The following is a 14,709-nucleotide window of genomic DNA, read 5'->3' as shown; positions in this document are numbered from 1 at the left end:
AGACTCTTAAGACAAGAGACAAGACAAGAGTTCTTGTCTTGTCTCTGCTTCCAACAAGCTTCTAAAATTCAGGTCTGACCATTCCTCCGCCCTCCTCATTTAATAACACTCAGTAGCTAACTTCCTAATTACCTTCAGGGTCAAATATAAATTCCTTTTTTGGTGTTCAAAGCTCTCTACAACTTAGTCCCATATTACCTTTTCAGTTTGATTACACAGGACAAGGACACTGTAGTCCAGACACAGTGTTCTCAATGCTCATTCCTCTCACATGACACCCATCTCCCATTTTTTTTTGCCTTTGAATTGTCTATCGTTCACATCTGGAATGTTCTCCTGCCACCCTCCCTCCTTTCCTCCATGTCTTAGAGTGCTTCTTTTTTTTTTCATAGTTCACTTTAAGGAAAATCTTCTTCCTAAAGACTTTTTCAGGTCTCCTCCTCTGTTAATGCCTTTCCCTTACCTTATCTTGAATATATTTTGTAAATATGTATGCACATATGTGCATATATATGCATATCTATTTATATGTCAGCAATTCTTAATCTTATCTTGCATCACAGACTCTTTAACCAGTCTGATGAAGCCTATAGATGCCCTTCTCAAAATAATGATTGTTTTGTTGCCTATGTTCATAATTGAAAAGCTATATTTTAGTTAGAAGTGAGTGAAAATAATACATAATTTTGTTCCCATCCAAATTCATAGACTTCCCTGGAAGTCTGCCCAAGTGTAGACCACCTGACATGTGTATGTTATCTCCCCAATTATTAACAATAATAATGATAGCTAGCATTTCTAAAGTGCTTTAAGGTTTGCAAAGCATTTATGTATGTTGATTCATTGAATGTAAGCTCTTTGAGTGTAGGGATGGTTTTACTTTTGGCTTTGTATCACTATGACTCAGTCCAGGATCTGGCCCAAAGCAGGTGCTTAATAAATGCTGGTTCCTTGATATATAACCTGGAGGTAAGTTATTTAGCATATATGCACTTAAGTTTCTTTATTCTGCAAAATGAGGAAATTTGCCTAAAGGTTCTCCAAGGTCCATTCCAACTCTGACTTTCTTAAGATTTAAAGTATGATTTTTCTATTTTTAAGTGATGGTAGAAATTCACAGTGGTTATAGCTTTTGTAAATGTTGGTAAATTTTGTAGATTTTTATTAGTCATACCTCTTATTGATGGGTCACCAAAATCCCCAGGATCTTCCTCAAAAAAAAAAAGTGACATGACATTACTATTGATCCTCTTTTTTCTTCCAATAGGGGTGCCATATTACCATTGGTCCTTGTTACCTCCCTTTCCCCTGAGGGGAAGATTGTGGTGCCATTTATATGTATTTTTTTGAGTTACTAGAGAGTGCTCTGACATATGCAGTGCCCTGTGAACTTCACACTTGTGTTTTTATGCCTGTCTCTTGGTCAGACACATAGCCTTGCTATAGCCTTGTCCTCCTCCCCCCCAACCCACAAGTCATTGTTTTCATGGGAAAATGTGTTCTACTTTATGACTGCTGTTTAGGAACATATTATGTAAAAAACAGAAGTTTCCTGAATTTACCTTATCTCTCCATTACCAAGTGCCTTTAATACAAAAACTGAATAATTTTATTCTTTGTATTCCCCATAGTTCCCAACAAGCCTGCCTAGTATATAATAAGCTCTTTAAAAAAATTAAATTTTATTTTTTTCTAATGATCAAGTATTAATTTTTTTCTCCCACTATTTCTCCCTATTGAAAAAAGAGAAGAATAACAAAATCCCTTGTAAGACGTGAGCATAGTCAAACCAAAAAATTCAACATATTGGCCATATAAAATAAATGTCTTATTCTGTATCCCCTCCCCTCTCTGTCAGTAAATGGGTAGCATTCTTCATCATTGGTCCTCTGAAATCATGATTGATGGTTACATTGATCAGAGTTTTTAATTGCACAAGCTAGACTTTTTTTTTTTGTTTTTTTGTGACCATATTGATTTTCCCCTTCCTGTAGTCCAATGGCAATGCCTCCCTGGGCTATGGAAATGAGCCTGGGTTTTTAAGGCAGCTCCCAAATCACTATCAAATTCTTTAATCTAGAAAGGCTTTGAGTTATGGGCACAGTGATAGATTGTATCTGTTCTGTGGACCCTAGGCTCATTTAATAAGGAGAAGTTCATTATTAAAAGTTTTATATTTTTAAATAAAAAAAATGGCCACACCAAACTGTGAAATACTTAAAATGCAAAATGCTCCTCTGTCCTACATGGCTTCCTTTAGCTTCTGAGTGACAATGATTGAGGGTTGGCAAAGGGGGACAGAGGTAAAAAAGAATCACAGATCTTAGACCATTTACAAGCATTCATTTAGCTGTATATAGCATTCTTATTGTGAGTTCTTCACCAATGACCAGTGAATTGATATCTTTCTGGAGAAGTGAACCACATCCAGATAGATAATTTTTTTTTTATTACAAATGAAACTAGAATTTTTCAGGAAGTTGCAGCTTAATAGAAGGGTGGATGACATGTTTCTTTTAGGCAGGCAAATTAAGGGTTTGGAAGAGCTGGTTTCAAAGGAAATGTTGGTCACCCTATTTTGCATTGCTCACAATGAATCTACACCAATATACCACACTCATGATAATTATAGATGATGTACCAGCATTTGTTACAGAAGATGAAGAAATAGAAAAATTGTATGTAAAGTCTGACAAGGTCCTCTGCGAACCATGGCACACCAAAATCTTGGATTAAAATTATAGCTAACCCCCCAAAACAATGGAAAGTGATCCATAGTGAGTTAAGTAGGCAGAAGAAGAATATCAATCATGTCTTATTTGCAAGAAGCAATATAAAAGCAATGAAGGACATAAATGGTCTAAAAAGGGGGTAAGTTATAAATGCTATAAGAGTGGACTTCAGCAGCTTCGGGGGACACAAATGTGAGCCACTCAGAACCTGAGGAAAGCTTCGGAAATGTTGGATGGATATTCTGTGCAGGCTTTGTGGAAGGACTGGAACAAGAACCATATAACATTATACTGTGTGAAAGGGGTGGTGCTCTCCCCCAGCAGAAGGGGAATACATAGGCTATTGAGTTTTCATTGGTTTGTGGGATTTAGTTCCAGAAGAAACCTTAGAAATATAACTAGGTCCTGAATAGTATGAAAAATAAAATCCTTGAAGTGGTTGCATTTGTTTGAATTTGTATTATCTGATATTATAATTATGTGAAATATGGTAATTGGTTGCAGGCCAATGGAAATATGTAGTGTGAATTTGAATAATATAGCCATTGTGGTGGTGGGGGGGGGGGTCATTATTCTATTTGGAACCCAATTGTAAATTAATAGTTCAGCCCCTTCATTTTACAAGTGAAGAAATGAGCATGTGGCTGTTCTAAGATCATATAGGGAATAAATAGGGGACCCAGTATTCAAACCCAGGCTCCTGACTCCAAATACAGAACTTTCTCCATTATACTGTTTATTCATCTAAATGATTTGGGTGTTCATTTCCTCAGTTTTACTCCCATTTCCTGACATTCTTTCAAATTACCTACTGATTTCCTTTGTGCTTATTTTCATTTCACTTTATTTTTTCCCCTCCATTCTCCTTCTTTTAATTGAAGGAACCTGTTTTGACTTAACATGGACCAGACAGAGTATATTGTTATTTTAGTATATCATAATAGTTTTGGTGACATCTGGATGCCAGGGACAAAGGTCAGGATATTATTGCCACTACCATTAAGTATTCATTTACTTTAAGTCACATATAGCAACTATGCTTCTAACCCTGTGGGGAGCAAGGTAGCCGTGTATAGAGCTTACCCCTTCTCTTTTTTTTTTTTTTATATCCCCAGAATTTAGTACAGTGCTTGGTATAGAGAAGGCACTTGATAAATGCTGGTTGACTGACATATCTCACCCACCTCAATCCCAAATTTGTGCCCAAGTGATTTGATGTTCTAAGACACCAATTTGCATGTCATAGGATCATATTTTAAATTTGAGTTGTATTATTAAAATGCTGTTATGAGGCTATTGAAGTTAATCTTTGACTCCAGCTTTCTGAAAATCTTTCTTATTGCTAATGACTTCTTTGTTTCTAATCAAACTAGAAGAGAGCTGCAGCATTCACTTCAGAATGAAGGAAATGCTATCTTAGAAAATAGGGGAGCCCCCAAAAAGATCAAAGAAAGAAGATAACAATCCACATGTAAAAATATATCTTTATGACAGTATTTTTGTTGTAGCAAATAACTGGAAACAAAATGGGTGCCCACCATTTGGGGAATGGCTGAATAGATTTTGGTGCATGAATTTACTGGAATATGATTGAGCCATAATAAATGATGAAAAGGACAGATTCAAAGAAATTTCAGAGGACTTGTATGAACTGATGCAGAGTGAAGTGAACAGAACCAGGAGAACAAGTTAGACAATATAAACAACATTGTAAAGGAAAACCATTTTGAAAGTCTTTGCCCTGATCTGTGTAATGACTAAGCACAACTTAGATGTCTGCCGATAAATTTGTTTGGCAGAAAGATGATGGGCTAAAGAGGTAAAATGAAGCATCTTTTTCTGATACAGCCAATGTTGGGATTTGTTTTGTGTGACTATGCTCATTTATTATAAGGGAAGGCTTTTATTTTCTTTGAGTAGGAGGGAGGAGAGTAGTTATAATGATAATTTAAAATGGGAGAAAAGAAAGGAAAGGGTGTCAATCAATCATTTTAAAAATAGACAGTAGAGAGCAGGAGGAAGTTCTGAAGGAGACACAGAGAAGTCGGACAGAATTGGAACTACCATGTTAAATTTTAAATACTATACACCTCCTCCCCTACTGCCACAGATAGACACAGTGCAGATTCAAGATTTCATAAGTGGTCCACTTTTTCTGGTTTTCCTTTTTATGGGGAAATGTTCATGTTTTTTGATATTTTTCAAGTTCATAAGAATAAAAGAGAAAATAAAAAAACCAGAGGTGATGCAACATTTTGGTAAAAATTTGATTTTATGTAAATTTTTTAAATCTCAATTCATCATTAGGATCATAGATCTGAAGCTGGAAGAGAATGGGGGGATGAGAACAGTTTGTTCCAACAGACATGAAGGTGTCTGAAACAGCCACTGTGTAGTGCTTAGAGTTTAGTTGGGCATTGAAGATGCCAAGGTCATCCACTGAATCCTGGGCCATTGCCAGTTGTATTGACTTTTGTTTTACCACTGGACTCCAGTTATTCTGAAAGAGACAGTGAGGCTGATGACTTTGTCAAGCTTTGCCTCACTTAAATCCAATTCACATACAAGTTAAAACATTACCTGAGATGTCATTGGTCCTTTTTGAAAATGAAGGACAAAAAACAAAACAAAACAATACGAGAGAAATCACATGCTCATTCTCTGTCTACATCCTTCTGACTTCAGAGCCAGTGGTTTTCCACTGTACTGTGCAGTTCTCCCTCCAGTGCAAAGATAAATGATAAGCATCATTCCCATTTAGATAAAAACAGTATTTTGATTTTTTAGCCAAACTGGAAAACTTTAAATTGCATTTTGAACTCTATGTATTATTTCCCTATGAAAATGCTTGTGTTTCAAGGTTTCATCCACGTGACTTTTTCTTTTTTTGGTTACTTAGTATCATGGTTAGAGCTGTATCAGACCTCAGAGGTCTGGAGATGAAAGGTATTATATTTCTCTTTCTTGATGCTTCTTATTTCCTTTGTACCTTGAAGCCTGGTTCTTTGGAACAAGCCATGATGGACGCTTTAGTGATGGATCGGGTGGATTTTGTGAAGCTCCTAATAGAATACGGAGTAAACCTGCACCGCTTTCTTACTATCTCCCGGCTAGAAGAGCTCTACAATACTGTAAGTGTTGCCTTTGATTTTATCGGCTCTAGGAATCCAGACACCCTATTCTGGGACCCATAGTTCATGCTTCAGAAGATGTACAGAAATTACATTAACATAGTTTGTTGAAAGATAGACTTTTATATCTAAAGTGAAAATTAAGCAGAAAATTCAGTTTTTCCTAGTGGTAGATTTTTTATTTACTCATTTTTACTTTGACAAATGAACTTGAATAAAATATTTGGCCAAGAATAGCGGCGCCAACTGGGATCCGTGCATGTTACTTAGAAGATGAGACTGGTGGATTGCTTGAGCTCTAGAGTATTGAAATGCAACAAGGTTAAGCTGGCCTTGTGTCCATGTTGTTTGGCTCTGGGAGCCAAGGGGCTACTAGATTACGTAAGGAGTGGGTCAACTGACCCAACCTGGAAGCAGGGAAGGTTTGCTTAGAAGGACCAGGGGCATCATGATATAACAGCTTGCTAGGTCCTTTGAGATATTCTTAAGTTTCATTTCTTTTTTAAGCTTGCATGACAGTCAGCAGTAGCCACTGCAATTCTAGCCTGGGTGAGAAAAGAAGACTAATCCTTAAAAAAGAAAAGAAAAGAAAAGGAAATATTTGCAACATCATCTTGTTATGTTGAAATGAACCATTAGTTGACTAAAAGAAATTTATAATTAATAACTAGTTAGGATCTTGTATTACTTCCATAATGAACATTCTACTACTCCTTGTCTGATCAACTGGTGTCTAAACAAGCCATGTGTATAGTCCTGTCTCTTAGACTTTGCTTATGTCATGCTTTTAACTTGGACTGTCTGTGCCACTCCTATGAGCTGACCTAAATCCTTCCTTTCTTTCAAAGCAGTTTTAAGTCTCGTATCTTTCATGAAGCTTTTTTCTGACCCCATGAAATCTTAGTGCTCTGAAATCCTCTGAATTCTGAACTCCTACTAATAAGCTATCCCCATTCCATAACATATGCTCTCTTTAATTTTAAATCTTTTTTTTTTAATTTAAATTTCTGTTTTCTGGAGACATCTCCCTATTTCACCCTGGCTGGAAGTTCTGCATTCACTCACAGCCTGATTCCATTGCTGATTGGAGTGGAATTTTTGTCTGGCTACGTTTCTGACCTGGACTGGTTTGCTGCTCCTTGGGCAGCTTGGTGGCATTCCTTTTTGGGGGGCTCCCCATAATAGTGGTGGGTTTAGCTGGGATATTCAAGTTGGCTTAGCTCATTGCAACTCAGTATTCTGACCTCATATAATCCATGGCCTTCTAGGAGCAGACATTCCAGGTGCACCCAACTTTTTTTTTTCCTTTAAATTTAGGCAGCTAAATGGCACAGTGGACAGAGTGCTGGACTTGGTGTTAGGAGTATAATACTTGTATACGTTCTAGCTGTGTGACCTTGGTTCGATTAATCTTAATCTTAACCTTACACTTAATCTCTCAGCCTTTGTTTCCTCATCAGCAAAATGAGAATAATAATAGCACCTACCAATAGGTTTGATGTGAAGATCAAATGGGAGAACTCATATGTAAAGTACTTTACCAATCCTAAAGTGCTATATAAATGCAAGCTAGTATGGATGTATGTGTATGTATGTAGATTAGACATAAATTAAGGTCAATGTGGATCAGATATAATATATTCTCTTCTCTCTCCCAGAACCTCGCTCATAATGATGGAATCTTAATAAAGCTGCCCCCAGCCCCAGGATTCTAACTTCCTTAGAGGCCCCACTGAATAGCAGGCCTGCTGGCCCTACTTAGCCATTCCCCCTACCCCTGACACAATCAATATCCTGACTTCTTCATATAGGCCTCACTGCTGACTAGAACAGGTGTGTCCGTGAATTCATATTTCTCACAGAAACAGCAGGCGTGTCCATGTGATGGGATTCCAGCCGCTGCCCCCAAACGCATTGCTCATATTTCCCACAGAAATAGCAGGTGTGTCCGTGTGCTCAGCCACAACCACATCAGTCTAATTTCCCACAGAAATAGCAGGTGTGTCCGTGCGCTCAGCCACGACCATATCAGTCTAATCTCAGAACCACAGTAGCCAGACAGTCAGAAAACAGCACCACCAGGCTACCTGAGCAGGATGTGGACCCCAAAACAAAAGAAGGGACTTTCCCTAAGTAGGCACCTGTGCAATCATAGCAAAAGCTGGCCTTTAAGTGAACTTATCACACAGAGAAACTTATTATCATATCATAATCATACATATATACCCCTCCAATGGGTTTTTCTGTGTGCGTTGGGGGTAATCACATGCACAGTTCCACTGTGACTGGGACCCCTCCTCTAAAACATAATCCCTTAAACTCCTCCTGCCTCTTTTTTTTTGGAGGGGGGAAGGCAGGGCAATTGGGGTTAAGTGACTTGCCCAAGGTCTCATGGCTAGTAAATGTTAAGTGTCTGAGGCTGCATTTCAACTCAGGTCCTCCTGACTCCAGGGCCTGTGCTCTATTCACTACACCACCTAGCCACCTTGTCCTGCCTTTTCAATATTCATGATTTCTGTCACCCTATAGAAATCCATCTTGCTCTCTCTGAAGTTGCTGGTTCCCCTTGGAACTTAAGCCTGCTTCATGAGAGGTGTCAATCTCAATAAATGCCTATACTTGGCTTAGAGGTAGTCTGACTCTGAATTCTGTGAGATGGTTCCACCACAACATGTCATGAAACCCCAAAAGTTTTTGGCATCTCTGGGTGGGCAGAGTCTAAACCACAACAATAACAATGTATTTCACTGATAGGAAATCAATGAATATTTATTTATTTATGAATTTATGTATTCAGATAAGCTGTGTGAAGAAATTAATATGATAAAGGATAAGAACATATTAAGCAGAACTGTTCCCTCTTTTCTAACATAGGATTAGTTTCTAATTTTTAATATGTTATTCTTGCTTTACAATGGTTATTTAGTGTAATTATGTCAGTTCTTAGGAAGCAAACAATAGAATCATCAAGTTTAAGTAAAGGCCCCTGAGAGTGTTTAACATCCTTATGTGGGATTTTCCATAATGATAATATACTTTTCCTTATTGCATGTTAATTTTAAACATACTGATTTTTAATTCTTATTCATCATTACAGAAACAAGGACCAAACCACATGCTCTTGTATCATCTTGTTCGTGATGTAAAGCAGGTAATCAGATGTTCTTCAAGGCCCAGAAATGCAGAAAATTTCTTAGTATGATGCAGGGTTCACAGGCTTTAGAGCTGGAAAAGATCTTGGGCTTCTTGTCCTACTCATTCATATGATTGATGAGGAAACTGAGCTGTGGAGAGAGGTTCAGTGCTTAGCCAAAGGTCAAGGTTTAAACCCTAGGCCCCCTTAGGCCAAATCTAGATGCTTGCTAATATACCGTGGTGGCAGTCATCAGTAAATGCAAAGTTACTTACACTTTATACAAATTATTTTATATATGGAGTTTTCGTTGTTTTTTTTTAAAGGGACTTTGGAAAAAAGACCTAGAGACAATTGAACTAAATTTGCTTTTGCTCATTTACTTTTTAATAGTTGAACCCATTATTTACTTAATCTTTATTGCTTTTATGAATTTTTAGCACCCGTTTCCTTCCTTTGTACCCTGAACTTCTAGCTTTATTTACAATAGCAAATTAGGAATGCCTTTCCAAATATGTAATTATTATCCTTCTTTTTTAATAGCCCATTGTTTAATACTCCCTCCCCCCCCATTTCTTTCTCTATGAAAATTATCTTTCTGAGGTCAAATATGTTGATGGAAATCTCTACTAGATTTTTTTGTGCTCCATGGTGAAAGGAATTTGTAAAAGATTATAGTTTGGAGAATCACTGATAAAAAGGGGTGTTGGTACTATACATATTTGCTTATTGGACGCATTCTTTGGCTCTGTTATGTTGCAATGGTGTTTATTCAATTCTTCCATTAAGTATACTAGGCTTTGTTACGTGAAATTCCAGAGAAATGAATAAAGTAGGCGAGTAATGTTTAAGACTGAGAGGGGAGAAAAACATAATCTTTTGTTCCTAGTGCACAAAGGTAAAAAGATGGTAAGAAAGGTCAATGAAAACTTTTAATATTCCTTTCCTTCATTATGCATCACAAAAGTCGATTGCCTTATGTCTTATTCAAAGTAGGTGGATTTTACTCAGAATTTGTTCATTTCCATGACCATGCTTAGATCTTCATGTCATTTTTTCCTATTTTATTAAAGATAAATGACAACTTGAAAGTGGAAATTTTTTAATTCAGTACTGTCACAGCAAATAAACTGAATCATTCAGTATTAGACTTAGTGTTCAGATTTATTGGAAAAACAGATTAGCTAATTTCTCAAGTAATTAATTGATAATTTGTTGACTGGTATGAATTTTTTGTTATCAGCCAAGTACCCCTGTTTGTCACAGGTTTATATACCTTATCAAAGGGCTTTTCAAGAATTTTAAGCAGTTATTTCAGACTACAGAGTTATCATGTTGAAGTTTCTAATCAAGGATGAGATGTTTATGTAACACAAAGAAAAGAAATCAAAGGTACATTTTTGACAGTATATCGAGATAATCAGCAATATGTGTATCTTTAGTATGGATTCTAGTAGGAAATAAAAGTGTGGCAAATTGCAAATTAATTAGCAAGCATTTTTAAAGCACTTATTATGGGCCAGCCACTGTGCCAAATCCTGGAGATACAAAGACAAAAGTGACCTTTAAAACATACTACTGTACTGTGAAAAAAGAGGCATAGGGGCAGCTAGGTAGGACAGAGAGTAAGAGCACTGGCCCCAGAGTCGGGATGACCTGGGGATCGAATCTGGGCTCAGACACTTAGCACCCACCCAGAAACACCTGGCCGTGTAACCTTGAGCAAGTTACTTAACCCCAATTGCTTAGGGGCGGCCAGGTGGCTCAGCGAGTGAGAGCACCGGCTCCAGTGTTGGGATGACCTGGAGATCGAATCCCGGGCTCAGATACTTAGCACCACACCCAGAAATAACTGGCCGTGTAACCTTGAGCAAGTTACTTAACCCCGATTGCTTTAAAAAAAAAAAGAAAAAAGAGGCATAATTGTGTCTAGCCACATAACAAAAATTGTTGGTATCACCTGATGCCTTCATATGTGTGAGCCTGAGCCATTAATTTTGTCATCAATTGCTAATGGTCTAGTGATTTCAGCTATACTTCACATTAATTTACTCATAAGTTTGAGACTCCAGTGCTTTTCTGTGTGTCCTAATTTGTGTTCCTATGGCACAACAGGGAAGTCTCATATCCCAATACACATTTGCTTTCTTGTTTCACTTGCTTCACATTTCTTAATTTCAGAGATTTCTGAACATGGATTTATTTCTCTCTCTCTCTCTTTTTTTTTTTTTTTGGTCTGGGCTAAAATCTATTGTTATCTCAGCCGAAGGAGTCAAGAACCATCATACCATTGTAATTAGCATTTGCTATGTACTCTAGGCAGTACAGATTTTATGTATAGAGTATAAATCTTGTTTGACGGTGGAATCAAGGGGCCTCAGAATAGAGCTAAAACAGGATTGTAAATCTCACTGATTGTCTTCATGAATTTTTGCCACTTGTTTCCTATTATGTTTTGCCTACTTCCATATGATATTGGATAATCTCCAACTTCATCAGAATTGATCATCTCACTCTAGTGGGTGAGTCAAACATCCTCTGGTTAAAAAAAAAAAAAAAGATTTATTGCACCAGAGAGCAGAGGATTTACCATAGCAAGTGGATATGATCGAACCCTATGGATTATTCTAGATTATTTTTTCACTAGTCATTGGACCCAGAAACCAATAAAAGTTATCAGAATGAGACTAATTGTTCTAAACAAGAATCATATTGCATTCTATAATGACCACAAAACTGATTTCCTAGTCTTTTACATGCAAAATATTTGTAGCAGCTCTTTCTATAATGGCAACTAAGGGGGTTCCCATCAACTGGGGAATGGCTAAACAAACTATCATAATATAAATATAATGAAATATTATTGTGCTATGGAAAACAGCAAAGGAGACAAAGTTAGAGAAACCTCAGAGGATTTGTGTGCACTGATGCAGAGTGAAATTTGAGGGCAGATGCTTGAATTTCATTATTCACAATTTAATCTTGATAGCAAAGGCATCCAGAGAAACTTTGCTAGGAGTGAATACATACACATATATGTCCTTGCCTATCTTAACAAGAAGGTAAACATGTAATTCAATACATATTCAGGTTACTTGATCAGTCCTAAAGGTGAATGATATAATGCATTGACTGCTGTAGTTCATTTGGTTATACTACAATAGTAAAACAGAGGAGGAAATATCAAGAGAGCAAAGACGGGGAGAACATATATTGATGTGCTTTAACCTTTGCATTACAGAGCAATCTTCCGTCAGGCTACAAAATCACATTGATTGATATTGGATTAGTGATAGAGTACCTAATTGGTGGAGCATATCGGAGCAGCTACACACGGAAGACTTTCAGAGCCCTGTACAATAGCCTCTACAGGAAACACAAGGTAATGTCAATGAAGTGAGTCTGAGTGATGCCGCTATCATTGCCTTTGGTGACACTATCTATAAATAAAATCAGTGACAGTGACCTTGGAGGCTACTGAGTCCAACCCCCTCATTTTACAGAGGAAGATAGTGAGGTCTGGCCAGGGAAGTTGTGTCAGAGGTCAGACATGTCAGAAGTGGGTTATGAACTGAGTCCTTTGGACTCCAAGAGCAGTACATTTTTCATCATGCCATACTGCTTCTTCATGTTGAAAATTCTTCTGACTGACCTTTTAGTTCTTCTACCCTCTTGACTCCTGTGACTTCTGTCCCCACTTTATCTCAGCAATCTATAGGGTGGTTATCATTCAAAACAACTCTGACATCGCCTCTCTTTTCACAATCTATCCCTAGTCCCTTCCCTCACTACTCCAGAAACCAAACTTCATCTTCATTTGACTTTTATTCTCATTATCCCTTATAGTTTTCCTAGTTTATCACTGTGCTTCTGCTTTCACTTTCCTCCTCATACTCACCCCTATAGTAAGAGATTTCAATATATACAAAGTCCTCCTCTCTTAAATTCCTGGTTCTCTGGCTGCCCCTGTTTCTATTCTTGCTGTTGTTCATTTCTTTTAGTCATATATGATTCTTCATGACCCCATTTGGAGTTTTCTTGGCAATGATACTGGAGTGGTTAGGCAATTTCTTTTCCGCTTCATTTTTTTTTCTTTTTGGAGGGGGGAAGGTAGGGCAATTGGGGTTAAGTGACTTGCCCAAGGTCACATGGCTAGTATTAAGTGTCTGAAGCCGGATTTGAACTCAGGTCTTCCTGACTTCAGGGCCAGTGCTCTACTCACTGGGCCACTAGCTGCCCCTCCACTTCATTTTATAGGTGAGGAAACTGAGGCAAACAGGGTTAAATGATTTCTCAGGGTCACACAGCTAGTAAGTGTTTGAGACCAGATTTAAACTCAGGTTTCCTGACTCCAAACCTGGCATGCTCTCTCTCTACTGTATCACCTCAAATATAGGTCATTGCCGAAGTGTCTTTGCCAAGTGGTCAAGGAATACTACTAGAAGCACCTTTGCTAGATGTTACATTTAACCTTCAGTGCTGAATGAAATTTTACAAATGTGTCTTTGATTTCCTTTTGCATCCCTCATAGCAGTTGTTCTAAACCCTTTCCTCCCTCCTTGAGGCCCCCAGTTTCTCCTTGCTTTTTCCGCAGATGCTTTTATGTCTTGATTTAATAAGAAGATCGAAGCTTCCAGTTAGGATATCTCCCTCCTCATTGCCCCCCTATCGCACACCTCTGTCTTCATCTATCCTCTTCTCAGTCTCCATTCTTCTGGTCTCAGAACATTAGGCAGTTTTCCACTTTGCCAAGGCTAACCCTTTCCCTCATTCCCTTCCTCTCATCTTCTCTCCCGTCTTCTGAAAGTCTGCCTCGTTAACCATTCCCCTTAATCCTCTTCTCTCTGTCTTTGCTTCTTCGCCTCTTTGTCTTTGTCTGTCTGTCTCTTGCTCTCTCGTCTGTCTCCTTCCCTTATGTTTATTTACACTCTCAAGTTTCTCTGCTTTTCTTGATTCCTCCCAAGCTACCGTTCTGTTTTCTCTCCTCCCCTTCATTATTAAACTTCCAGGAAAAGTATTATACATTATTGCCACTTACATTTGTCTCACACTTTCACAATTCCCCCCACCCCCGTCATTAAAAGAAAATAAAACAAAAGGTGTTACTTTGAGTTTGCTAGGAGCAGTTTTGTGGAATCAAGAGAACCTTGGTCATGGTGTGAGCCTTAGGGGGTTAGCCTTGTAGGATCTTTCCGGCTCATTAAGGGATAGAAATTGGCAGAGGAAAGTGATGGTTGATATATATTCCTATTCATGCCTGTGCCTTCCAGGGCAAATTCACCTATGTCTCTGCTCTAGACATTGGGATCTAGTCTGAACTGGAACTGAGACGTGGTTGTACTTATTGCTATCGCTAAACTAACAACAAAGCCTAAGAGTCAGGGAATAATAATGTTGGAAAAAACCATAGAGATCACCTAATTCAGATTCATTTTACACACTGAAAACCCAAGGCCGAGAAAAGAGAAGCCACTTGCTTAAGGTCACATGGGAAATACCGGAGTTAGGACTAGATCGCAAAGATCCTTCAAAGATCTTGGATCTTGTCTATTACTTATAAACTGTGATAATGATAATCCTCCTAACAGATTATGTTTGGGGCCCTAGTTGGCAGATTGTCCCCCTGAGAAGACAGCATCATGGATTTGGAATGCCTTCAGTGAGTCTAATCCCTTCATTTAAAAGATGAGAAACTGAGGCCCAGAGAGGCCCA

At 38.0% G+C, this 14,709-nt stretch overlaps 1 protein-coding gene across 1 annotated transcript in view; it reads left to right on the top strand.

Moving 5' to 3' along the window:
- TRPM6 (transient receptor potential cation channel subfamily M member 6) overlaps nucleotides 1-14,709 on the top strand; it is a 209,344-nt gene that overhangs the window by 85,367 nt on the left and 109,268 nt on the right. The window contains exons 12-14 of the mRNA XM_069084606.1: nucleotides 5,729-5,863; nucleotides 8,961-9,014; nucleotides 12,238-12,378. Coding sequence (XP_068940707.1) covers nucleotides 5,729-5,863; nucleotides 8,961-9,014; nucleotides 12,238-12,378 — 330 coding nt within the window. The remainder of the gene's footprint in view (nucleotides 1-5,728; nucleotides 5,864-8,960; nucleotides 9,015-12,237; nucleotides 12,379-14,709) is intronic.

This window comes from Petaurus breviceps, unplaced genomic scaffold (genome assembly GCF_028583685.1).
Source record: "Petaurus breviceps papuanus isolate PSGF00001 unplaced genomic scaffold, PetGlider_PUasm1.0 175, whole genome shotgun sequence".
Lineage (NCBI taxonomy): Eukaryota > Metazoa > Chordata > Mammalia > Diprotodontia > Petauridae > Petaurus > Petaurus breviceps.
Note: the sequence above shows the minus strand (reverse complement) of the source record. Positions and strands in the feature narration are given on the sequence as shown.